The 25,336-nt window shown below is 37.0% G+C and overlaps 1 protein-coding gene and 1 long non-coding RNA gene across 7 annotated transcripts in view; one reads left to right on the top strand and one right to left on the bottom strand.

The window, feature by feature from the left end:
• Positions 1-25,336, top strand: part of nek10 (NIMA-related kinase 10) — a 231,817-nt gene that overhangs the window by 142,132 nt on the left and 64,349 nt on the right. For 5 of the 6 annotated variants that reach the window (XM_069914024.1, XM_069914019.1, XM_069914023.1 and 2 more), the window contains 4 exons: positions 3,301-3,430; positions 16,547-16,617; positions 20,402-20,615; positions 23,781-23,961. In XM_069914024.1, coding sequence (XP_069770125.1) covers positions 3,301-3,430; positions 16,547-16,617; positions 20,402-20,615; positions 23,781-23,961 — 596 coding nt within the window. Of the gene's footprint in view, positions 1-1,717; positions 1,878-3,300; positions 3,431-16,546; positions 16,618-20,401; positions 20,616-23,780; positions 23,962-25,336 lie in introns of those variants that run through there. The other variant, XM_069914025.1, reaches the window with a different exon arrangement.
• On the bottom strand, positions 14,683-24,605 carry LOC138751580 (uncharacterized). Its single transcript, XR_011350061.1, has 3 exons — positions 24,319-24,605; positions 16,820-16,876; positions 14,683-14,834 (listed from the first exon to the last, which is right to left on the bottom strand). It is a non-coding gene; the product is annotated as an uncharacterized lncRNA (long non-coding RNA).

Genomic DNA, 25,336 nt, shown 5'->3' with positions numbered 1-25,336 from the left:
CATTCATTCCCTCTTTGTGCTGGATATTCATTAGTACAATTTAAGGTAGTACACCAAACCCACTATTCCAAAGTCCAATTGGCTAAATTCTACTCTAATCTCTCTTCTAAATGTGATAAATGTATAACTGAAGAAAGTATGTTCTAGTTATGTCCTTCTCTTTTCAATTTTTGTGAAAGAGTATTTCATACCTTGTCTTTACTTCTTAATAGTAATTTTTTTGCCTCCAAATCCTTTTCTTGCTCTCTTTGGATTAAGTGGGCCAACAGGTTTGACTGCTTCACAGTCCCATATAGTTTCCCTTGCTTCCCATATTGCTAGAAGGGCCATATGAATGAGATGGAAAGATGCTGTCCCTCCCATTCTCACTCAGTGGTTGTCTGATATGATGGCATGTTTGACTTCAGAAATTTTTTTAGATGTTCCACTACTGAAATGGATCTTAACTTTGTTTCTTTATGGGGTTCATTTCTTAATTAGTTTCTGGTTTTTGACCCCATTGTTTATCTTTTTTGTGTTAAGCCAGTAGCCTCCGAAGGGAAGGGATCAATAATTAGATAACTAGTATAGTGGTTTTTTTTTTAACTTCTTTTGAATATAACATTGGTTTAAATACCATTTTTATTACTATTTAAGATTTGTTAATATTTTATTTTATTGTCATGTATCTATGTAACATTTATTTGATAAAACCAATTAAAATATTGAAAAAGAATTGTGGCAAGTCGAAATCCACAAAATACTCTTCTTGTGACCAAACAAAAAATCTTCGTACATTTGTAGTACAATGTCTTTATATTTTATGCCCTGGCTTGTGGTATCTGACCTTTATGAATTACTTCTAAATTCTATGGATAGTTCTCTGGACAGAATTTTTAAAAAACTATGGGAACAAGATTTTTTTTTCTTCACCACTTCATCTACCTGTGCTGCCTCCTTTAGGGACCTGGATACGAATGTCCCTGTTCCTTGACATTTCTTTGTGCCTTAACATTCATGGTGTGTATCCTAGCCTACACTTTTCGGGATTAAATTCCGTGACACAGCAGATCAAAGTGTTATGTAAGCTAAGGTTATCCCTAAGGAACATAATTAGGCATGAGCAAAACTGCTATTATTATATACTAACACTTAGTGGTATAAAATTTGATTTCTCCCCTTTTGAACTTAAATGAAATCTTTTGGAAAATAATGTTTTGCCTATTGTCTTCTTCTAATTGTTGTGTTTTCAAAATATTTTTTGGAAATTTAATAATTTGATAATACTTTCCAAGCAAGTACAATAGAGAAGCTCCTGCCCTTTTATTCCATTCCTTTCCAGATCCAGGGACCCATGCATTCCTTCCACATAAAGCAACATTTCACTTGCACTTTTGTGTATTACAGTCATTGCTCAAGATATGCTCTCTTGAGCAGCCAAAGCAAGTTGAGGGACTGCTTTGCAGAACATCTCTATTCAGTACATAAATGAAATCCTGAGTTTCTTTCATTTAATTATCCATCCCACTCTCACTCTGCTTTTGGCGTCTCTATTTATTCCACTAAACCTCAACATTAACTGAAGGAACAACCTCTCATCTTCCAACTAGGCACAATAAAGCCCTTAGAACTCAACATTGAATTTGATGATTTCAGAAAAGTGGCCTTTCCAGTTGAGGCCAGAACTGATGAAGGGTCATCAACCAATAATATTAACTCAAGTTTTCTCTCTTCACAGATGTGCCTAAGTAGGAACATAATTGCCTGTTTCTGCTTCTATCTCTTATGAGAACAGGTTATAAGGAAATGTGTGGGAGAATGGGATCCAAGTGATTATTCTGACAACATTTTATTTGATGAGCTGAATAGGCTCCTTCCATGTCATGAGTTGTGAGAAAAAAAATGAGAAATAAATTTTACTGACTGTATTTAGAAACACCTGCTATGTCCAATTTTCTGACCAGTACAATTATTCTAAGAGTATTTTTGAACATTACAATGCAGACCTGCAGGATTCATTGCATGGTTCTAGCTCTAGAAATAATCATGGTTTACCAAAATGTATACAAAAAGAACACAACATAAAGGTAAAATACAGTGAATACTGGAAATCTGAACTAAAAATAGAAAAATGCTGAAAATACTAAATAGTTCATGTAGCACTGAAAATGATGTAATTGGCTGAAGAAAAAGACAATGAGTAGCAAAAAGAATAAAGCTGAATATTTCTGTGGTAGAGTGAAAGACAAGTGATAAACTAATCTAATGCAAGATAGGGCAAGACAAAGGGGGATGGTAATAAGATAACTTAAAAAAAAGTTAAAGTCAGGTCAAAAAGTGGTGCGATTGACAATAGTTGAATCCGTATTAATAATGTCCAAAAATCTGATTATGATGTGAAATTGTTGAACTTTATGTAGTGCCAACCAGGCTGCAGTTGGGTGGTATAGCTAGTAAACCTACAGCCTCACAATTCCAGTGACTAGGGTTCAATCTTGACCTCTGGTTCTGTATGTGTGCATCTTCTTCTTGTGACTGCATGGTTTACCTCAGAGTAATTTTGTTTCCTTCAATATTCCCAAAATTCATAGGTTGGTATGTTCATTGGTGCTGTAAATTGAGTGATAGAATCTAGAGAGTGTTGATGGGAATGTGGGGAAAATAACATTATTTGGATAGAAATTAGAGTATAAATGGGTGCTTTGATAGTTGAAACAGACTTGTTTGATGGTTGACCAAAGGCATTCTTCCTTTCTTTATCTCTCAGTCACTAAATCTCAATGGAATTGGGTTGTTAAATAGCAACATCTGCCATGCCCCCACTAAAATTTGGGAGATTCCAGCTCCTGGTTGTATGGGAGTGAATGGCTTTGGTTGGAGAGAGTTGGCTGAATAATTAGTAAATCCCTCCCTTTATCTGGCTATATTCTAACTCAAAATGAAAATGGTTACTGGCAGTGCAGTTCCAGGAATGATATTAATTGGTTATAAAATTGCCATTATCTCTGCAAGATTAGCAATATATCTCAGAAGTAGTTAGTGATTACAATAGTGGCACAGTTAGCCTAGTGGTTAGCACAACTCTATTACAGCACCAGCGACCTGAGTTCAAATCTGGCACTGGCTGCAAGGAGTTTGTACATTCTTCCCCCTATTCCTGCAGCTTTCCTCCCACCCTCCAAAAAATAATGGGATTTGTTGGTTAATTGGTGTATTTATGTGGCACAAGCTTATGGGCCCAAAGGCTTGTCACCATGTTGTTTCTTTAAATAAAAAAATATATTTTGAACACTTTTTATACTAATCAATTATTCCATTTAGTCCAGAAATAGTAAAGAGTGAGCCATATGGAGAGAAGGCAGACATTTGGGCTGCAGGATGCATACTATATCAAATGGCAACTTTGAATCCTCCTTTCTATAGTAGTAACATGCTCTCATTGGCAACAAAGGTAAGAATCAGAATTTATTGTCATTTATTGTTTTGTGGCAGCATCACAGTGCAAACATTCATATAATCTATCTTACAAAAATAATTTTAAAATAGTGCACGAAAAATCAAAGTAAGGCAGTGTGTGCAGTTCATTGATCATTCAGGAATCTGATAGCAGCAGGGAAGAAGTTGTCCTTGTGCCACTGAATGCTTGTCTTTAGGCTCCTGCACCTTTTTCACTATGGTGGCAGAGTGAAGAGGGCACGGCCTTGATGGTGGGGGTCCTTGACGATAGAGGCTACTTTCTTAAGATACTGCCTCTTGTAGATGTCTTCGATGGAGTGGTTTGGTGCCCATGATGTCACAGTCCGAGTTAATCACTTTCTGGAGGTTTTCTTGTTCTGAGTGTTTACACCTCCGTACTAGACAGTGATGAAACCAACCAGAATGCTCTCCACAGTACACCTGTAGAAGTTTTTGTGACTCTTCAGTCACATACCAAATCTCCTCAAATACCTGAGAAAGGAGCAAAAACAAAATCCAAAGAAGCAAGTAAAATGATATATTCTGTTATAGATGAAGCTGAAGGGCCTGTTACCATGCTTTTCTTTAAATACATTTTTAAATTTCTGAACACTTTTTAATAATCAATTATTCCATTTAGTCCAGAAATGAAGCACCCTCATATACCCGATGATCCTCTCCTGTCCATATATGAGGATGACATGTGGGCTGCCTTCATGAGAGTGAATCCCAGGACAGCATCTGGTCTGGATGAAGTACCTGGCTGAGTATTAAAAATCGGTGGTGACCAACTTACCCATGTATTTACGGAAATCTTCAACAGCCCACTCTGTGTTACCCACCTGTTTCAAACGGGCATCATTCGTACTGATGCCCAAGAAGAGTGTGGTAACTTGCCTAAATGACTATCGACCAGTGGCATTCACGTCAGCATTAATGAAGTGTTTTGAAAGGCTGTATATCAACTCCTGTCTCAGCGGCAACATGGATCTATTCCAATTCACCTATCACAGCAACAGCTCTACAGCAGATGCAATCTCACTGCCCCTACACAAAGCCATGGAATACCTGGAGAGCAAAGATATATACATCAGGATACTCTTTAATGACTATAGTTCAGCATTTATCATCATCATCCCTTCAAAATTAATAAGAAAAGAAAACTCCATGACCTGGGACTCAACACCACACTGGGTAATTGGATCCTGGATTTCCTCACCTGCAGACCACAATCAGTGAGGATTGGTAAGAACATCTCCTCCACAATCTCCTTCAGTACCAGAGTACCACAAGGCTGCATTGGAAACCTCCTGCTCTACTCTCTTTACATCTATGACTGTGGCTCAGTATGACAATAATACCATTTACAAATTTGCTGATGATACCATGGTAGTAAGTTGTATAAAAAGTGGCAATGAGTCAGCATTAGGAGGGAGATGGACCAACAATAACCTTGCATGTAATGTCACCAAAACCAAGTAGCTGATTGTTGACTTCAAGAAGGGAAAACCTCTGTATACAATCCAGTGATCATTGGATCAGAGGTGTAGGTTGTGCTCAAGTTTAAGTTCTTGTGAGTCACTATCTCAGAGAATTATTCCTAGACCCAGCATGCTAATGGAATTGTGAAGAAAGCACGTCATTTCCCCTACTTTTCAGCATTTTGTGGAGGTTTGGTATGGCAAATTTCCACAGATGTGTGGTGAAAAGTGTGCTGACTGGATGCATCACAGACAGGTATGGGGACACAAATACCCATGAGCGTAAAGCCCTGCAAAAGGTCCAGGACATCACAGGCAAAACCCCTCCCACCATCGAGAGCATCTATGAGGATTGCTGCCCTCGGAGAGAAGCAACAATCATCAAGGATTCACTCTGTTCTCACTGCTACCATCAAAGAAGGTGCCACAAGACTCGCACCACCAGGTTCAAGAACCACTGCTACTCCTTAACAATAAACTCAGTCAGGGATTCATTTTAGTGTTATCACTTTTGCACTTTATTGGTTTTTTTAAATTCTCTGTTTTACTCAGTCAGTTTGTTTACATTTCTTTATTTATTTACATGTACATGGCACTACCAATAAGTGGTAATTCTGCCTTACCTGCGGAAAAAAAGAATCTCAGGGTTGTATGTGATGTCATGTATATGCTCTGACAATAAATCTGAAAACTGTTAACAGCTCAGAATTGTTTTTGAATGTAGGAACAAATCCTCTCTGAGGATGTAAAATGTAATATAGACTTATGGGGCAGAATTTTTTAGTCCACATTAAACAGTTAGATCAACAATACGCTCAAGATAAAAACTCAGATGTTTACAAAAAAACTAATTGAACTTAAAATTAAATTTGGTCTTCTCTCAACATATCCAGTCGAATGCTAACTTTTGAAATCTAAAAGTTAGTTTTACATTTATGGTGATAAATCTGGTAAATTTTTAGCTAACTATTGAGAGGAATTGGTGCTAAGTGCCACATTACAAAATTTGTAAAGATAATGGCATTATGACTTCAAATTATTTGGAGAGAAACAATACATTTAAAAGATTCTACTCCTGAATGTATGAATGACAGTAATTTGATGAAAAATGTCTGGACATATTGAACATCCAAAGATTTTTCAGATAATCAAATGAGACTGGATGAACCTATCTCACAACAGGAAAAGATGCTTGCTATTTCCTCATTGCAATCTGGAAAGTTCCCTGGACTGGATGGGTTTCCTGTGGAATTTTTAAAATTATTTTCTCAATTGCTTAAACCTCACTTGAATGTGATGTTTTCAGATTCATTTAAGCAGGGTAAACTTCCAGATTCATTTAATGAAGTTTGTATATCTTTAATTATGAAGAAAGGTAAAGACACACCAAATGTTCCTCCTTAGACCCATCTCCTTACTGAATGTTGATGCTAAAATTTGGCTAAAGTTTTATCCAATAGGATGGAAAACATTTTACTGTGAGTTATTTCTGAAGATCAGATGGGGTTTATTTAAAATGGTTATTGATCATCTGCATAAAGCAGTGGTACTCAACATTTTTATTTCCACTCACATACCACTTTAAGTATTCCCTATGCCATAGATGTTCTGATTATTAAAGGATTGCTTAAGGTGGTATGCGGTGGAAAGAAAAAAGGTTTGAAAACCACTGTTTTAATTGTATCTAATTGACTCATTAATTGCACAGTTTCAGAACTCCAAAGGAAATAGACCAATGACAATTTTCCTCAAGCAAAATATTTCAGTAACAATTAGGTCTAGAGCAGGGATTCTCAACTTTCCCTTCCCACTCACAAACCATTTTAAGCAATCCCTTACTAATCATAGAGCACCAATGGCATAGGGATTACTAAAAGTAGTATGTGAGTGGAAAGAAAAATGTTGAGTACCACTGCTTTATGCAGATGATCTCTTACTTTTCTTTTCAGATCGAGTTTCCTCCCTCCACCATATAATGTCATTATTTTTAAAATTGATTCAGTTTTCAGGATATAAATTTAATGTACACAAAAGTGAACTTCTTGCACTGAACTCTCCTGCAGCAATATATGATGGGTCTCCTTCTAAGATTGTTAAAAATCAGTTTACCTTTCTTGGTATTACAATTATAAAGAATTATAAACATCTTTTGAAGAATTATCTTGCTATGCTTAAACAAAGTGAAGCATTCCCTGACCCAGTGGCCACCTTTTTCCATAACTTCAGTTGGCCATATAAATTCTATTTAAATGAATATATTACCTAATTTTTTATATCTTTTTCATTCTGTTCCAATTTTTGTTCCTAAATAATTTTTTGATTTGGCTATAAACATCCCTGCCTTAATAAAGTTTTCTTACAAAGACCTAAGAGAGATGGTGGAATGGCTCTGCCTAATTTTAAATTTTATTATTGGGCAGTCAATATTTGAAATCTTACGTCTTGGTCCTTTTTTCATAATCACTTTGACTGCCCAATATGGGTATCAAAGGAGTTGAATTCCCCCCAAAATTTGTCTAATTCAGCTTCACTTCCACTTTCAACTAAGTTAATAGATTATTATTTGGAAAACCCTGATGGGGCAAGTTTCTTCCATAAGACACTGATTATAAGGGATCAGTTTGTATCCAATGAACAACAAATCTCTCTCTGAAAACCAACAAGAACCTTCGTGAGCGGTAACCATTTACCTTTCAAGCACCAAAGCCTGGTGAACTTCATAAATTCTGTGCACAGAATAAAAATTGCCTGCAACCAGTGAACTTGGAGGAATGAGAAGTGAGATTGCTCTGTGAATTAAAGAACTTTTCTAAATTACACACACATTACATACACATGCGCTTAGAATTAGAAGAGGGTTAAGTTTGGTTAAGCAAGTTAAGAGTGATAAGTTAAAGTTTGATCCTGTTTTCATGTTTAAAGATAATTAAAAGCAACTTTCATTAACATAATCATTTGTCTTGGTGAATATTTATTGCTGCTGGGTTTTGGGATCCTCTGGGCTTGTAACATTTTGGGGGATTGACCTTTCAGATTGAAAATTGGAGTTTTGTGATTTATTAGTTAATTGTTTTTTCCAAGCTAATTTAAAGCTTGTGTGTGTGGAAAAAGCAGCAATGGATGTTAGTACATTTTTGTCACAACTATCACCTGCAGAGCTGCAAAGCAAGAAAAAAGAACTGATGGTTATTTCTAAGGCATTAAAGTTGACTGAAGTCGAGCATTGGATGAGGAAAATACAGAAATATATAGGTGAGGGAAAATTTGTTGAGAAAGACAGATAATTTTCCAGAGAATAGATCTTTTAAATTGCAATTGGAGTTGGAAAAACTGAGGGTGGAAGAGGAAAAAGGGAAATGGAGGGTGTTGAAGAAAGAGAGAAACAACAATATGAGGCAGACCAAGCTGAAAAACAAAGAGAGGTGGCTGAAAAACAGGATATATGAGGCAGAGGAAACTGAAAAACAGAGGAAAAATGAGTTAGAGGTAGCTGAAAAACAGAGGGAGGATGATGAAAGACAAAGAAAATATGGCTTGGAAAAGATTGAAAGGGACAGACAGTTTCAATTAGAAAAGTTAAAAATTGAGATGGAGGGAGGTAAGAGAATTGAGGCTGTAACTCCTGGGGAGAGGTTTTTGGCTAGTAGAGAGGTAAATCTAGTTCCTCCTTTTGATGAGAGATATAGATACATGTTTTCAGCTTTTTGTAAAGGTTGCTGAGAGCTTGAGATGGCCAAAAGAAAAATGGCGTCTTATGTTCCAAAGTGTGTTGAAGGGAAAAGCACAAATTGCATATTCTAGTTTGACTACATCAGCCAGCTCCCCACCATGACTACCAGCCCCCCCACATCTCCATCGGGCACACAAAACTCAAAACGGTCAACCAGTTTACCTATCTCGGCTGCACCATTTCATCAGATGCAAGGATCGACAATGAGATAGACAACAGACTCGCCAAGGCAAATAGCGCCTTTGGAAGACTACACAAAAGAGTCTGGAAAAACAACCAACTGAAAAACCTCACAAAGATAAGCGTATACAGAGCCGTTGTCATACCCACAATCCTGTTCGGCTCCGAATCATGGGTCCTCTACCGGCACCACCTACGGCTCCTAGAACGCTTCCACCAGCGTTGTCTACGCTCCATCCTCAACATCCATTGGAGCGCTCACACCCCTAACGTCGAGGTACTCGAGATGGCAGAGGTCGACAGCATCGAGTCCACGCTGCTGAAGATCCAGCTGCGCTGGATGGGTCACGTCTCCAGAATGGAGGACCATCCCAAGATCGTATTATATGGCGAGCTCTCCACTGGCCACCGTGACAGAGGTGCACCAAAGAAAAGGTACAAGGACTGCCTAAAGAAATCTCTTGGTGCCTGCCACATTGACCACCGCCAGTGGGCTGATAACGCCTCAAACCGTGCATCTTGGCGCCTCACAGTTTGGCGGGCAGCAGCCTCCTTTGAAGAAGACCGCAGAGCCCACCTCACTGACAAAAGGCAAAGGAGGAAAAACCCAACACCCAACCCCAACCAACCAATTTTCCCTTGCAACCGCTGCAATCGTGTCTGCCTGTCCCGCATCGGACTGGTCAGCCACAAACGAGCCTGCAGCTGACGTGGACTTTTTACCCCCTCCATAAATCTTCGTCCGCGAAGCCAAGCCAAAGAAGACTCCTCAAAAGGAATAAATAATGGTGTAGACAGATTGAGAGAATTGATATTAATTGAGGAAATTAAAAGGTGTATTGTAAATGAGATTAAATTATACCTGGATGGGAGAGATGTGGGGACGTGGTAGCAAACTGCTAGGTTAGCGGACGAATTTGCCCTGATTCACCAAAATACATTTCAGATTAGTAAACTTGTTCAGAGGGTTAATGTGGAACAGATTAGTAAACTTGTTCAGAGGGTTAATGTGGAACAGATTAGTAAAATTGTTCAGAGGGTTAATGTGGAACAGATTAGTCAACTCGCTCAGAGGGTTAATGTGGAAAAGATTAGTAAACTTGTTCAGAGGGTTAATGTGGAGCAGAACAATAAGCCTGAAATTAAATCTGGGGAGAATGTTAAGAGAAAAGATGAAGGTAAGGTGGGAAAGGACAGAACTTCTGGGGATTTGTATTTTGTAAGAAACCTGGTCATGTTATTGTGAATTATTTAGTGTTGAAAAAGAGATGAGAAAAGGAGGTTTTACCAGTAGCATGTATTCAGACAGTTACATTTAAGGAGAGCAGATGTTCCAAACCTGCTAAGGGTGTTATGGATGTTTTCAAACCTTTTGTGTCAGAGGGCTTGGTTTCATTAAAGGAGGGAGAATCACAGGTTCCAGTTAAAATTCTTAGAGATACTGGGACTACTCCATCACTGTTGTTGGAAAATGTTTTAACTCTTGGTCAAAAGACTGACACGGGGAGACGACTTTGATGAAAGGTGTCGGAGGTAAGGTAGAATCAATATCTCTTCACAACATAGTGCTGAATTCAGAATTAGTTAAAGGATCTAACATATAACCATATAACATATAACCATTTACGGAGCGGAAACAGGCCATGTTGGCCTTTCGAGTCCGCACCGGTTCACTGATTTTGTGCGCCCTCTTCAGGCATTGGTGATTTTCAGTGTAGTGTATCTTTGAGAATTTTAACATCTATCCATAGGTGACATGGTTTTTTTTTGTGATTCTTTATTTATCGCACTATGAACCATAGCAACCAATATATTTACAGATGCATCTCTTTAAATATTCACAGGGTCATTTTCTCTTTTTTCCCCATCCCTTCCTTCCCCCTTCCCATCCCCCTCCAAAAACAGTAAATATTGAACATATAAACTATAATAAAACAATATCTTTATACAAAAGGAATACAAACAAAAAAGATGTATCATCTACTTATACAAATTAAATCTGATCATGTTTATCTTCTTATCATTTTAGGTGGTGGTGGTCCAAGACCTGCTATTTCTGTTATGTTCCATATATGGTTCCCAGATTTTTTTCAAACATTGTAACTTTGTCTTTTAAATTATAAGTGATTTTTTTTCTCCAATGGGATACACTTAAACTTGGTTATATATTCCATTAATGTTTATAGACATATAGTCCAACGTGGCCATCTTATATCTTTATTTTCACTTCTTTTCCACCTCTTCACCACCTCCACCCCACTTTTTCCATTACTGTTTTTTACGTTTTTCTTTTTAATCTCAATATATGACAACGCACTTAAGACATGAAATACCCCAACAATCCCCACAAGCAATAACCCTTTAACCCCAAATGAACCTCCCCTCCTTGGATTACCCCTTGTCCCTTGATGGCAACCACAACTCCCCTTTCCATTCGGTTTGTGAACTTACTCACAAGCATCAACCGATTTCACAGTGACCATTATTCTCCCCCCAGCCCCCCCCAGAGAACACTATTTTCCTATACATAAAACAAAGCTCTCTCTTTTTTCCCCCATCTTCCCCTTCTCTTATCTATCTTTAAATCTTTATATATACATTATCTTTACTTTATATTTTTACATATTTTTGTATATTTTCTTGCTAGTCTTCCTTCTTGTCACTCCTCCTCCTCTCTTCTCCTGTCCTTCAAATGTTCAGCAAATTCTTGGGCTTTCTTTGGGTCCAAAAACAGTCTATTCCATTCCCCAGGAATAAATACTTTGAGTACTGCTGGATGTCTTAATATAAAGTTATAACCTTTCTTCCAAATAATTGTTTTGCCGTGTTGAATTCCTTCCTCTTCTTTAAAAGTTCGAAGCTTATGTCCGGGTAAAAAAAATAATTTTTGTCCCTTATATTCCAACGGCTTATTGTTTTCTCTAACCTTCTTTCTTGCCTGTTCCAATATGTTCTCTCTTGTCGTATATCTTAGAAGTTTTACCAATATGGATCTCGGTTTTTGATGTTGTGGCGGTTTCAGTCCTAGTGCTCTATGTGCCCTTTCGATTTCTATTTCTTCATGTGAATCTGTCATTCCCAACACATTCAGGATCCATCCTTTTATAAATTCCTTCATATCTGACCCTTCTTTGCCTTCTTTCAGGCCCACTATTTTTATGTTGTTTCGCCTACTGTAGTTTTCCAATACGTCAATTTTTTGTGACAATAAATCTTGTGTCTCTTCCAACTTCCCTCTTAAATAATTTATCTCCATTTCTACAGCAGCTTCTCATTCCTCCACATTTTCTACTGTTTTCCCTATTTCAGTCATGACCAACTCTAAGCTTTGCATTCTGTCTTCAGCTCTTTTCATTTTTCTTTTGATTCAACTAAATTCCAATGATAGCCATTCTTTTAATGACCTCATTTGTTCTTCAAAAAAGGCTTTATCTAAATTTTGTCCTTTTATTTTACCTTCTTCTTTCCTTTGAAATTCTTGGTCTTCTTCCTCCTCTTCTTCTGTGTCTGTATCTGTCTGTGTCATCTTCTTCTCTTTGTACTTGTGTATCTTCATCCTTCTCTGGTGAGCTGCTTCTGTATCCTTGTTGGGCCTCCAGCTGCTGTGTCTCCTATTGGGCCTCCTGCTGCAGGTCGACCCACTGCTGGGCCCCCTGCTGCAAGTTGTTGACATAGTTGAGGAAGTTATGGATCATAAGATTATGTAAACAGAATCTTGTGAGAGTAACCTTAAAGAAACAATGGTTCCTGTGCACCTGTCTAACTCAGCAATTTTGGAAAATTTGGAGGAAATGTTAGGCCATCCTAAGTCACAAGAGCAGATGCAGTTGAAATAATTAATTTGGAAATGTACAAATTTGTTTCCTGATGTGCCAAAAAAAGACATCAGTGATTTATCATGATGTGGATGTGGGAGAAGCAAGTTCCATAAAACAACACCCATATAAAATAAACATTCAGAAGAGTAAAATCATGGATCAGGAGGTGAATATATGTTGAGAAATATTATTAGACTTTTGAACTCAGATTGAAGTTCTTGTACCTAAACCAGGGGGAACTGTTAGGTTCTGTACAGATTACAGGAAGGTTAATTCAGTAACTAAAACAGATGTTTATCCTATTCTGAGAACAGATGACTGTATTGATAAAATTGGGAAAGCTAAATTTCTTACTAAGTTGGATTTGTTGAAGGGTTACTGGTGTGTTCCTCTAACTGAGGGAGGAAAGAATATTTTGGCTTTTGTAACTCCATCTGATTTATATGAGTATAATGTGTTACCTCTTGGCATGAAAAATGCCCCTGCAACATTCCAAAGGATGATTAATTTGGTAATCCAAGGGTTAACACATACAGATGCTTATATTGATGACTTTGTTACAAAAAGGGACACATGGGAAGAACATCTAAGGGAATTGAACAAATTGTTTGCAAGACAGACTGTGCTCTGAACTTAATCCTCCAAGTTCTTTCATCTGTTGCTTTTCAAAACAACAATCCATTAGTGAAGTCCCTTGTGCACTCCTCAAATCTTTTGCAAAGGCATTTGGAAGCCGTCCTGTTTAGCTTGAGCAGAGCTCCAGTATTTTAAATGAGATCTGTTTTGAAGTGTTTGTATGTGACCTACACTAAAAAAATACCTGCCAATACTTTATCTCCCAAATTCATATCTATATACAATATAAAACACAACATATTCTGTCACAGTAAGGCAGGGATGTTTACCCTTCCATATATAAGATGAAATAACCAAATCAAGTGAGTCAAAAAATTATTTAGGAACAAAAACTGGAACAGATTGAAAAAGATATAAAAATGTAGGTAATATATTCATTTTAATAGAATTTATACAGCCTATTAAAATTATGGAAAAAGGTGGCCATTGTTTAAGCATAGCAAGATAATTCTCCTTGAAAAGATATTTATAATTCTTTATAATTGTAATACCAAGAAAGGTAAACTGATTTTTAACAATCTTAAAAAGAGAGCCATCTCTTTTACCTCTCTTTCAGTGAGACAAGCAATTTTGCTTAAATGAGAGGGTACTGCCCCACCTATTCATGATCAGTGGTTGTGTGACATCATGTCCTGTTTGAATATGGAAAAGATTCGTAATTCAGATATAAGATTTCAAACATTATTGGGTTAATTTATGACTCACTTTCTTTATACTTTCATTTCAATGTAATTAAATTGTCTGACTCTTATCTTTATCATTTTTTAAAAACTGTTTTTCTACCTTTGTTTTTCTTTTAATATTAATCACATATAGCATCTGGCAATGCTGTTAGGCAGGGGTTTGAGATTTTTCTCCTTTTCTTTTTATTATCTTTTTTTTCTTTTTTTTCTTGTTATTAGTTCTTTATATTCAATTATATTATCTGTATAAGTTCTGTATTAAAATTAATAAAAATATTTTAGTCTGCAACACACATTGAGTTCACTGCTGACCTTGGCTAAAAAGAGTCAAAGTTTATCCCAGGAGGTCATTACAGTGGAAAATTGAGGAAACTGCAGGGCCTCTAAGGCATTCCACATAATTAAAGGAATTTCTCAGTGGAGACATAACAAGCCTCTAATCACAAAAGGGGTGGAAAAGTCATGTCCCCAGATTTAGTAAAAACCTCATCTGAGACATTTAAAGTATTCAGTGTTTCTTCAAAGTTAAAAAATAGATCAATATGGCTAACTCCAAATTGCCATCCAAAATGGCAATCCAATCTGTAGTATCAAACAGTTAGTTGTTTAAAAAAAAGTAACTTACCATCAGTTTCTTATGGAATAAGTAAATATTTTGTTCAAAAATATATTTATTGACCATCAGAAACAACTTCATACACATGCTTATTGTGCTCCTATTTACTTTTTAAATAACAAATCCAACACACACCTACATAAATGTTCAAATACACACTCAGACCCTCCCACCTGCTGACCACCTTGGCACCTTTGCCTTTTACCGATTGTATTGGTAAACCATCTCATGGTTAGTTGTTTACTCCGAAAGCATCTGTAATTCAGAGAAAAAAAAAACAGATAAAGAGTTGCCATTTATGGAAAAAATTTCCAGTGGACCCTCTTAAGGTGAAATTGATTTTCTTCAGTTTAATCAAGAAGCGTTATCCTTAATCTATTGTGTAATAGAGTGACTCCTATCAGATTAGACTCTTGGCTAATAGGGATGTAAATGTTATTGTGTATTTCTGCATGGAATTTAAGGAGTTGTTGAATATTTCAAATACTGCAGTTAATGAGCAAGGTTGCAGATTTACTTTAAATATTTTGCATAGTATGATGAAGACTCTGCTCCAGAACCCTTGTATTTTGGGGCACTCATAAAACATGTGACTTAGGTGGCAAGGGGAGCCATTACACCTACTGCATTTGTCCTCTCAGGAGAAATGGCTGATAGTCTGGATTTAGAAAAGTGAACCTTGTGCACCACATTAAATTGAATTAGTACTAAGCGAGTGCAGGAGGTGATAGAACAAATCTTCTCAATAGCCTCTTCCCACAGTTTGTCCTCAATTTCTATTTCCAATTCTTGATCCTATTCTGTCTTTATTTTGGAAAGTGAAAGGCATTTAATTGACAGAATAGAACTATAATTTTTTTTTTAATTGTCTCTCGCACTCCTGGATTAGCTGATATTGGATCTTCCCAGGATTGTTTGGCAGCTAACTGAGGGAAGTTTGAGAAATACTTCAAAATAACATGTTGAATCTGAAAGTAGTGAAATAAATGTGATGCAGGTAAGCCATATGTGTGTGATAGAGAGGTGAAGATGCTAAACACTCCATCCACATAATGATCTTGAAGGCACTTTGATACCTTTAGTTTGCCATGTATTTAAAAAAAAAAGGACCAGTGCCTGAAGATGAAAATAAGTGATTGTTATCTGGTACCATTGGATTTTCGGTGTAATTATAGGGTTTTGTGGGCAGTGAAGAATGTACCATGGTGGCTAAAGATGACGATTTACAAACCAACTCTCCCAATTTACACCAGGAGAGCTCAGAGGAATGCAGGCAGTAATTTAGCTTATGTTCTGCCCAGTAATAAAATTTTGGAAGAATGGGTCCTCCACTAACCTTATCAGTTTTGCACTAATGCTTTTCAAACCCTTGGGGATCTCCCATTCCAAATAAAGGAGAAAATTATTTTATCCATAGAAATAGAAAAGTATTTTGGAAGAAATAAAGGAATAGTTTGAAATGTAAATAAATCTTGGTAATATATTCATTTTGATTACATTTATTCTGTACAGTAGTGAAAATAAATATAAAACAAAATATCATCTGCATCTAATGGCTTGAGGCCTCTCATAAGTTCTAAGTTTATTATCTTCCTGTTATAATGCTCCCCATTCATTCAATTAAATCTGATGCACTCAACTTTCAACTCCCATCATTCATTATCCCTAAACCAGCATGTTGAATAATTTTGTAAATTGGTTTATATTCAAGACTCAAATCCTAGTAGTACTTGATCTTTGAAATGGGATTTGCACCATTTCATAATAATAAAGCCAATTTTGACAATAATTAAAATGATTCAAAGATTTCCTGGAATGAAACATGAAAAGTTTGCAGACATTATGATTGTAGTAAAAATACAGATATGAGAATGAGACAGGAAATTGAAATGAGTTGTCACATTTCTGTGTTTTTATTACAAAAGATTTCCCAGCTTTTTTTATATCAATAATTTTATTTCTAACAGATTGTAGAAGCGACCTATGAACCAATACCAAAAGGACACTACTCTCACAAAGTACATGAGATTGTCAAAAGGTAATGAGTGCTGATTATTGAGTAATTATTGAAAAAGGGTTCTTAATTGAATCAAACTGAACTTTTCTCAGTCAAATCTTGTATCTGCAAGACATTTTGAACTAATAGAACTACTACAAGATTAAAGATTCTGCCGGAAGTTATTGAACACATCTGGCCATTACATATTGTGCCTCCATAGAGAGACGAAGTTAAGTGTTACCTTGATAATAAATAGTTGTATTGGAAGAAGCCATCATTCCTCATGGTAAATTAATATCTGTAATAGAAAGCCTTCATGAAATTTCTGCCTAGAAACCAACAATAAACTGCTGATTCATGTAGTACCTTAATTAAAAAAAGTGCTCCACATTAGCAACAGTAAGTGTCTGAATGGAGAGGGAAGGGGACAGAGAGCTGGAAGAAAGGAGACAGAGCGATGGGGAAGAGAGGGAGGCAGGGGAGTTGTCTAGCAGAAACCGGAGAATTCATGTTAATGCCATTAGTTGGAGAGTACCCAGACAGAATATTAGGTATTGCTCCTCCAATTAAATCATGGCCTTGGTTTGACAGTGCATGAGGCCATGGACAGAATGTCAGTGCAGGAATGGGATATGGAATTGAAATGGTTGGTGACTGGGAGATCTTTCCCATTGCTGTGGTCAGAGCAAAGGTGCTCAATGAAAGTATTTCCCAGTCTACGTCCAATCTCTCTGATGTAGAAAAGGCCACAACAGGAGCACCAGATGCAGTAGATGTCCCTGCAGATTCACAAGAGAAATGTTTCACTTGAAAGGTCTTTTTGGGGCCCAGAATAATGATGAGGGAGGAGATGAGGGTGCAAGTGTAACACTTCCTCTGGTCATAAGGCTGAATACCAAGGGTGAGATTAGTGGGAAGGAATGAGTGGATAAAGAAGCCACAGAGGGAGCAGTCCCTGTGGAAGGTGGAGAGGGGAAGATGTGTCTAGGTGGTGGGATCATGTTTTAGGTGACAGAAATTGCGGAGGATAAAATACTGTTGCAGATGCTGGTGGAGTAGTAGGTGAGGACAAGGGGAATCTGCCATAATTTCCATTTCATATTTCCTCCATTTCCTGCACAACTGCTCTGGCCCCCTCTGTTCCTGGATGCAACAAGAACTAGATGATGGAATCATCCTCACTTCCTGCAGTAGCAGGGGAAAATACCAGAGGTCATGCAGAGGTGGGTAGGGAGGGATAAGTGGACAAGGAAATAAGAAAGAAAGTGATCTCTTCAGAATGCAGAAAGTGGTGGAGAAGAGTAGATGTGTCTGGTAGAATGATCAAGTTGCAGTGGGTAGAAATGATGGATGTGCTGAATGCAGAGGCTGGTAGAATGAAAGGCGAGTTTAAGGAACTCTAAACTGTTTTGCTTAGAAGAAAGGAGACAGAGCGATGGGGAAAAGAGGGAGGCAGGGGAGTTGTCTAGCAGAAACTGGAGAATTCAATGTTAATGCCATTAGTTGGAGAGTACCTAGACGGAGTGAGCGTAAGAATGGAACTCCAAGTTTCACATGAAATGAAGGTGATGGTTCTATGAGTTGTAATATAATGTTGTTTGAAAAAGGAAGACATTTCAAGAAGTGAGTTGAAATTGGAGAAACCAGCAGAAGGGTTGGCATCCTTAAATAAGATTGGGTGGGAGGATGTGCAGTCAAGGTAGCTGTGACCATCAGTAGGTTTTTAGTAAATATCAGTATAGAGCTTGTTTCATGAGACAGAGACAGAGAAATCTAGAAAAAGAGAGTTAGAAGTGTCAAAATAGCTCAAGTGAATTTTAGTGTTGGCTGAGGGTAGTTGCTAAGTTGACAAAATGGAGGAGTTCAGAAACAAGTAGAGGAAGCAGCTCCAATGTTGTCATAAATGTAATTGAAGAAGAGTTAGGGGTGGTGCCAGGATAGATTCAGAACGAAGACTGTTTCATGTAGTCAACAAAATGATAGGCACAGTTTGGACCTGTCCAAGTGCCCATGACCTCATCTTTGATTTGAAAGATATTAAAGCTGTTGAAAGAGACTTTCTATCACTGGTGCTACTTGACCCACTGAGTTCCTCCTGCAGATTGTTTTTGGCATTTGATTCTAGCACCCCTGTAGTCTCCTGAGCCTTGTGGATGGTGGATATTCTTTGAGGAGGTAGAACATGTTACTCACTACAAGATTCCTAGATTCTGACCTCCTCTTGTAACCACATTATGTATATATCTACTTCAGTTTCTGGTTAATGGTAACCTGGGTATTGATAGTGGGTGATTCCGTGATGGTAATGCTATTGTCAGGGAGTGATAGCTGGATTTTCTCTTGTTGGATGGATATCATCATTTTCTGGAACTTGTGTGGTGTGAATGTTACTTACTACCTTTTAGCCCAGACCTACATATTGTCCAAGTCCTGCTGCATTTGGATGTGAACTGTTTCATTAACCAAGAAGTTGCCCTTCAGAATGTGATGGTGAGGAACTTTCTTAAATGAATATAACCATTCTGGTGCTCCCACTCTTGAGTTGTACCCAAATTTTAACAGTTGATAAATAAAGAGTGATCTCTTTCTAACTCGGTACATGGTACAACTTGGAGGGGTATCTATAAGTAGTGATGTCCCCATATGCTTGTTGCCCTTGCTTTTCTTCATGGCAAAAGTCACAAACTCCATGGCAGAGGCTTGACAGGAGACTATTTTGTAAATGGAAAGTACTGTAACTATGGTACATCTGGAATGGAGTGAACAACTATTTTGGTAGTAGATAAGGTACAGAATTGCTTAGTCTTTGGTGTTGTCCTTTTTAAGTGCTCCACTTCAAATACAGAAAATGGAGAGGATTCCATCATTCTGCTAACCTTGACCTTATAAAAAGCAAGTGAAACACTGGTGGTAGGATAACCAGTCTTTAATTTGTTTTGTAACCACTGTAATATGTGAAAAGTCCAGTAGAAGTCCAGCTCAATGATGGTTCCACAGAGTACTAAAAGTGAAGACTCCATAAGGGTAATGTCATTAAATGTAAAGGGCAGGAGGTTATATGTTCTCCTTTTGAAAATGATTGCCGGTTGGCAATTAAATGACATGAATGCTTTGCGGTAGTATTCATCCTGAGCTTCAATGTTATTTTACCATTTAGCTGGTTCACTTTTTACTTTTGATAGGCTTGTGATCCAATGTTGCAACTTTATTTTCAGGTATGTTCCATTCTCCTCTCAGCATGTTCTCACTTGTGCCCCACAGTCAGGACAGACAGATCAGGGATGACAATCCAGTGGTGTACAAGCAGGAGGAGGTTTGGTCCTGGAATCAATATTGATTTCTGACCCTTTGAGCTCTCAGTGCTTCATGGTCATTACTACCTTTTGAGTTGATGAGTCTGCATTGAACAATTTGTGGATGAAACAATAAGCAGAACAAAATCTTGAAATGTACCTTGGCTTTTTTTGAACTGCAACACTTCAGAGGAGTGGCTCAGTCATGCTACTGTCTGATCTGAACAAGTTCTGGGGATATAACTGCTGGACTTGGTCTGTGAAAGGTATTGAGTGAATATATGGGGGATACAATCTCATTTGTTTACGGTCTACTTGTGCAGGATAGCATAAGTAAAAGTGACTGTTGCCTCATACCTATAGTAATACAATCCCACCTACACGCAGAGATCACTCCATTTTATGTGGCACAAACATGATGCTAAATTGGATGAATTTAGAACAGTTGAATATATGCAAAAACAAAGATAACAAAATACAATCAGATTTCGCCTGCTAAATCAAATACCCTTGTTTTTGTTTATTTACAGATGTTTGACTCCTGATTCTGAAGCACGGCCAGACGTAGTAGAAGTGAGTGCAATGATTTCAAATATCATGATGAAATACATGGATAACTTGTGCACAATACAGATAACTATGGAGAAGAAGCTTGATCGGGAGAGACAGCGCACACAAAGGTATTTCATGGAAGCTAACAGAAATTTCATGACATACCACTATCAGCTCTCCATGATATCGCAGGTAAGTTTTTTCTTTTGTTAAATGTCATTAAATGGCTTGGTCTGAACAGAATTAAAAAAAATGCCGAGGAAGGGACATGGACAGTACCCTCCATAATTTTTGGACAAAGACACTTTTTTGCTTTATTTGTAATCAAACAATTCACATGTAATTAAAGTGCACATTCCTGATTTTATTCAAGGTTATTTGTATACATTTTGGATTGGCCATGTAGAAATTTCAGCACATTTTATACATAATCCCTTCATTTCTGAGCATCATAGTATTTGGAGCATAATTATGTTTAGTACTTTGTTGCATATCCCTTGCATTCAATAACTGCTTGTAGTCTGTGATTCATGGATGCTGAGTATCTTTGGCGATGCTCTGCCAGGCCCCTACTGCAGCCATCTTCAGCTCCTTCTTGTCTTGGGGCCTTGTCCCCTGAAGTTTTCTCTTCAGTATATGGAAACCATGTTCAATTAGATTTAGATTAGGTGACTGACTTGGCCATTTAAGAATTTTCCATTTTTTAGCTGTGGAAAACTCCTTTGTTGCTTATGTTTGGGATCATTGTCTTGCTGCAGGATGAAGCACCATCCAATGATGTTGACCTCAGAATTTATTTTTCTACTATCATCGGCAGTTTCATCACCAATTAAAAGTTTGCCAGTACCTGTGGTAGCCCCCATAACACTCTCACCACCATATTTCACAGATGAGATAGTATACTCTGGATCTTGGGCAATTCCATTAATCCTCCACACTTTGTTCACTTTGATAAAGGTTAATCTTGATCTCATCTGTCCTCAATACCTTTTTCTAGAATTTTGCAGGGACTTTAAATACTTCTCGGCAAACTGTAATCTCCCCATCCTGTTTCTGTAGCTATCTTCCAGTATAGCCTCTGTATTTCTGTTCATGAAGTCTTCTGCAGATGCATCCACACCTGCCTCCTGAAGAGCGATTCTGATCTGTCGGACAGGCGGTTGGGGATTTTTCTTCATTATAATGAGTATTCTTCATCAGCAGTGGAGATCTTCCTTGGCCTACCAATCCCTTTGTGCTATCTGAGCTCACCAGTACACTCTTCTTAATGATGTTCCAAACTGCTGATTTTGGTAATCCTAAGGTTTGGTGATGTCTCTTACTGTTTTATTCTTGTTTATCGGCCTCGTAATGGCTTCTTTAACTTACATTGGCACAATTCTGGACCTCATGTTGAAAAATGGCAACTACAGATTCCAAAGGTGATCAAAAGTTTAGAAGCAAGCCCAGCTCTCTAATGCCTACACCAATGAAGCAATTAAACATACCTGATTAATTACAAGCACCTGTAAAGCCAAATGTCTCAAACTTTATGGTGTCCTGAAATGAGGGGACTGTATAAAACCTGCTGTAATTTCTACACAGGAAAACCAAAATATATACAAATAACCTTCAATAAAATCTGGAATGTATACTTTAATCATGTGAATTATTTGATTACAAATTTAAAATTGTGGAGCACCTGGGCAAATAAAGGAAAAAAAATGTTCTGGTCTCAGTTTATTCAAAAAACACTGTGACTTTCTGTTGCATTTTAAACATTCATTTTCATAGTCATTCTTGGGCTATGGAAGTACTTCCATATTGGTACTTTTAATTTTTTCTTTCCAATTGCTTATTTTAATACTTATTATGTGTTACTGAATACATGTACAAATCTGAGACAGTGCTGTTAGTAATTTATGAACTGGTTATTGTTATGAGGTATTTTACAATTTATGTTTACACTGTTGTTCTAATAGATTCTCATTTCATGGAAAAAAGGTTTGGGGAAATTACTGGCTTTATAGTTTAGTAACAGAAATCTGGAGAAGCTTAAATCTTCTGAGAAGACACTTAAAATGCCAACAAAAGCAAATGGTCGCAAAAATGAAGAAAGAATCACCTATGATTGTTCTTGGAATTTAGTGACTCATTGTTCACAATCTGAGCGTACATATAAATAAAGAATTTGAAAAGAAATGAAGAGGCAGCAATGAGAAGCAAGGACAAATAAATTAAGTGTAATGCTGAATTAAACTGCTTCCAGTCTCTCAAAGATGAGAAAATTTGCCAACTGTTATCAGGCCTGCATTTTATTTAGAGGGAGAAACAGAGCTGATGTTTAATTTCAACAACCACTTAATCTAAAATGATGCTATGTGCCAAGTAGAGTATTTCCAGCATCTGCAGCTGTTATAATTTTTCTTGGGAACAATTACGTCATTGTTTAATGTTGCTAGTGTGGTGTGTTGAAAAGCAATTTCTTGTTTAAATAATAATGGCTGCTGGAATGCTTATGGAATTCTTTAGGAAATTTATTTAATTTGTGTATGTATTATAAGCCATACAATAGCATTGTCACTGACCAGGTGTAACTTCTGGAGCCTCCTGTTGAAGATGATCAATGGGTAGTCATTGATAATGCAGCATTACTGCAGGCTAGATTATCTTAAAGTCCCGAATATTGCTGTACAGCTGCTCAGAGGCTTTGCCAATGAAGAAATGGTTGCCAAGAACCAAGTGATAAAATGGCAAGTCAGGTCTAGGGCGATAAGCAGGGTGGGATAAGGAATCGATTTGTAGCTGAAGCTAGAGATGTCTTAATCCTGCAAGACTTGTATATTGCCATGGCAGCCTCATTCACAAAGTGTATCCTTATGTAAGGTATGCAGCCAAAGGCTAAAAAGGTTGTTGAAAATATCAGGGATAAGTTGGCAGATGTTATAAGAGAACCTGTGGAATTGTTGAAGTAAACTTTATATCTGTGTGTTTGGTGTGTACCAGAAAAATACATGTTGCAATGTACTAGTGAGATAGCTAGATCTGAAGATCTTCAGTTGTAAAGTTCACACTTTGAGGAGTCTGAGAATATGCTGAGTTGGTTGACCTTTGCATGTAATTATTTGGTTAGTATGACGATAAACCTATTTATGATAGTATTTGTGATGTGCAACTCACTAAGTGTAAGTGGTAGAAATAAAATCAATAGGTTATCAAAGCATAATTTGTATAAACATGAGGAAAAATAATTTGTAATAGTTTTGGAGATAGAATGAACTGAATACTCTTCTTAACACTTTAATCATGTTGAGCCTTGTTTGATTGTGCAATGGTACATTATATTTCTACATTCAAGTTTACCTTTGTGCATCAAAGGAATACTGTGAAAAGTCAAGCCTGGGAAGCAGCAGTGGAACTGCCAGTCTGAAGAGTGACTCATCAGAAACAATTGACAACCCACTGGATGACTTGCATAGATTGCATATTAAAGATGATGAAAGACTGAGTGATGCAGTATTGCAAGAGAGTATTAATTTTGCAGAAAACAAAGAAAAAGGTATAGTTGAGATTTTCTACATGGAATAATACATTGCCATAGTGTACTAATCTAAATGGTTAATTCATCTAAAATGTTATTAAACTCAATATGGATAATAAAATACTTGGATAAATGGACCTACATTATTGGTTGAAATGGATGTAATTTAGTTTATCATGTAAATTATGTTTTAAACAGTTTGAAAATGTCAAATAATGTCTTCAATTTTCAAATTATTAGGATACAATTTAAGATGGTTATATTTTAGTAACATAATTAAGAATGCTTTAATGTAATGCTAAACAATGTAAGATTGTTTTCTTTTTCAGGCATAAAAATATTAAAATTACTGAAATCATAAAATCCTAAACTGACCTCTTTGCAAGTCTTCAGTCTAAAGCGTGTTAACTTTTCCTTCTATTGTATTATGAATGTTTCTCCAGAGATGGAAGAAGAGCTGAATATTTCAAATAATTCAAGCAGCTCAGGCCTGAGCCCCATAAAAAATTCTACTCCAAGTAAATGACAGATTGCAAAAAAAAAATCCATTTTGTTATCCATCGGTATTTATGTTCATCTGTGAAAATATGAAGTGAATGGATCTAGAAATTCTTGATGAATATTCCTGGCAAACTTAACTTTTTATTTGTTCATTTGGCGTTGTAAACGTATTCCTGTAATGTTGAAAAAAAGACCAATCACAGATTAATTACTGTAGCAAAGCCTTTGAGAACATTGTGTGCGGCTTGTCAACAGGAGACAGAATAATCTTTCAGACTGCAGAACTGTGACAAGTGTTGTGCCACAGGGATTGTCCACTGTTATTCATCATTTATATTAATACTCTGAATGAGATGCAGGAAGATGACATGAAATTGACAGTATACTGGACATTGAGGAAGGTTAATTAAGATCACAACAGGATCTTGATCAACCTTGTCACTGCATTAAAGAATTGCAGATGTAGATTGATTTGGTTAAGTGTGAGGTGGTTGAATTTTGTTTAGTCAAAGCAGGGAAGGACTTGTAGTAAATGGTAAGGCCCTGCAGATTGTGGTAGATCCCAGAGATATAGAGGGTGCAGTTACATTGTTCTCTAGAAAGCAATGACTTAGATACACAAGGTGGTGAAATTGTTTGGCACTTTTGGCTTCATTGGTCAGGGCATTGAGTATCAGAGTTGAGATGTTATTTTACCGATGTACACAACTTTGGTAAGGCCACATTTGGAATACTGGGTTCCTTTGATGAAGGAAAGGAGTAATTAAACTGGAAAGGGAGCAAAAAAAAAGGTTTGCAAGAATGTAAATAGAACTGGAAGGCTTGAAACTGCATTGCCTAGGAATTTTCTCCCTAGAGCATAAGAGGCTGATGGATGACCTTCAAAATTATG

The sequence above is a fragment of the Narcine bancroftii genome, chromosome 1, assembly GCF_036971445.1.
Source record: "Narcine bancroftii isolate sNarBan1 chromosome 1, sNarBan1.hap1, whole genome shotgun sequence".
In the NCBI taxonomy this organism is placed as follows: domain Eukaryota; kingdom Metazoa; phylum Chordata; class Chondrichthyes; order Torpediniformes; family Narcinidae; genus Narcine; species Narcine bancroftii.
The sequence above is the reverse complement of the archived record's forward strand: the minus strand, read 5'-3'. Positions and strand labels throughout refer to the sequence as shown.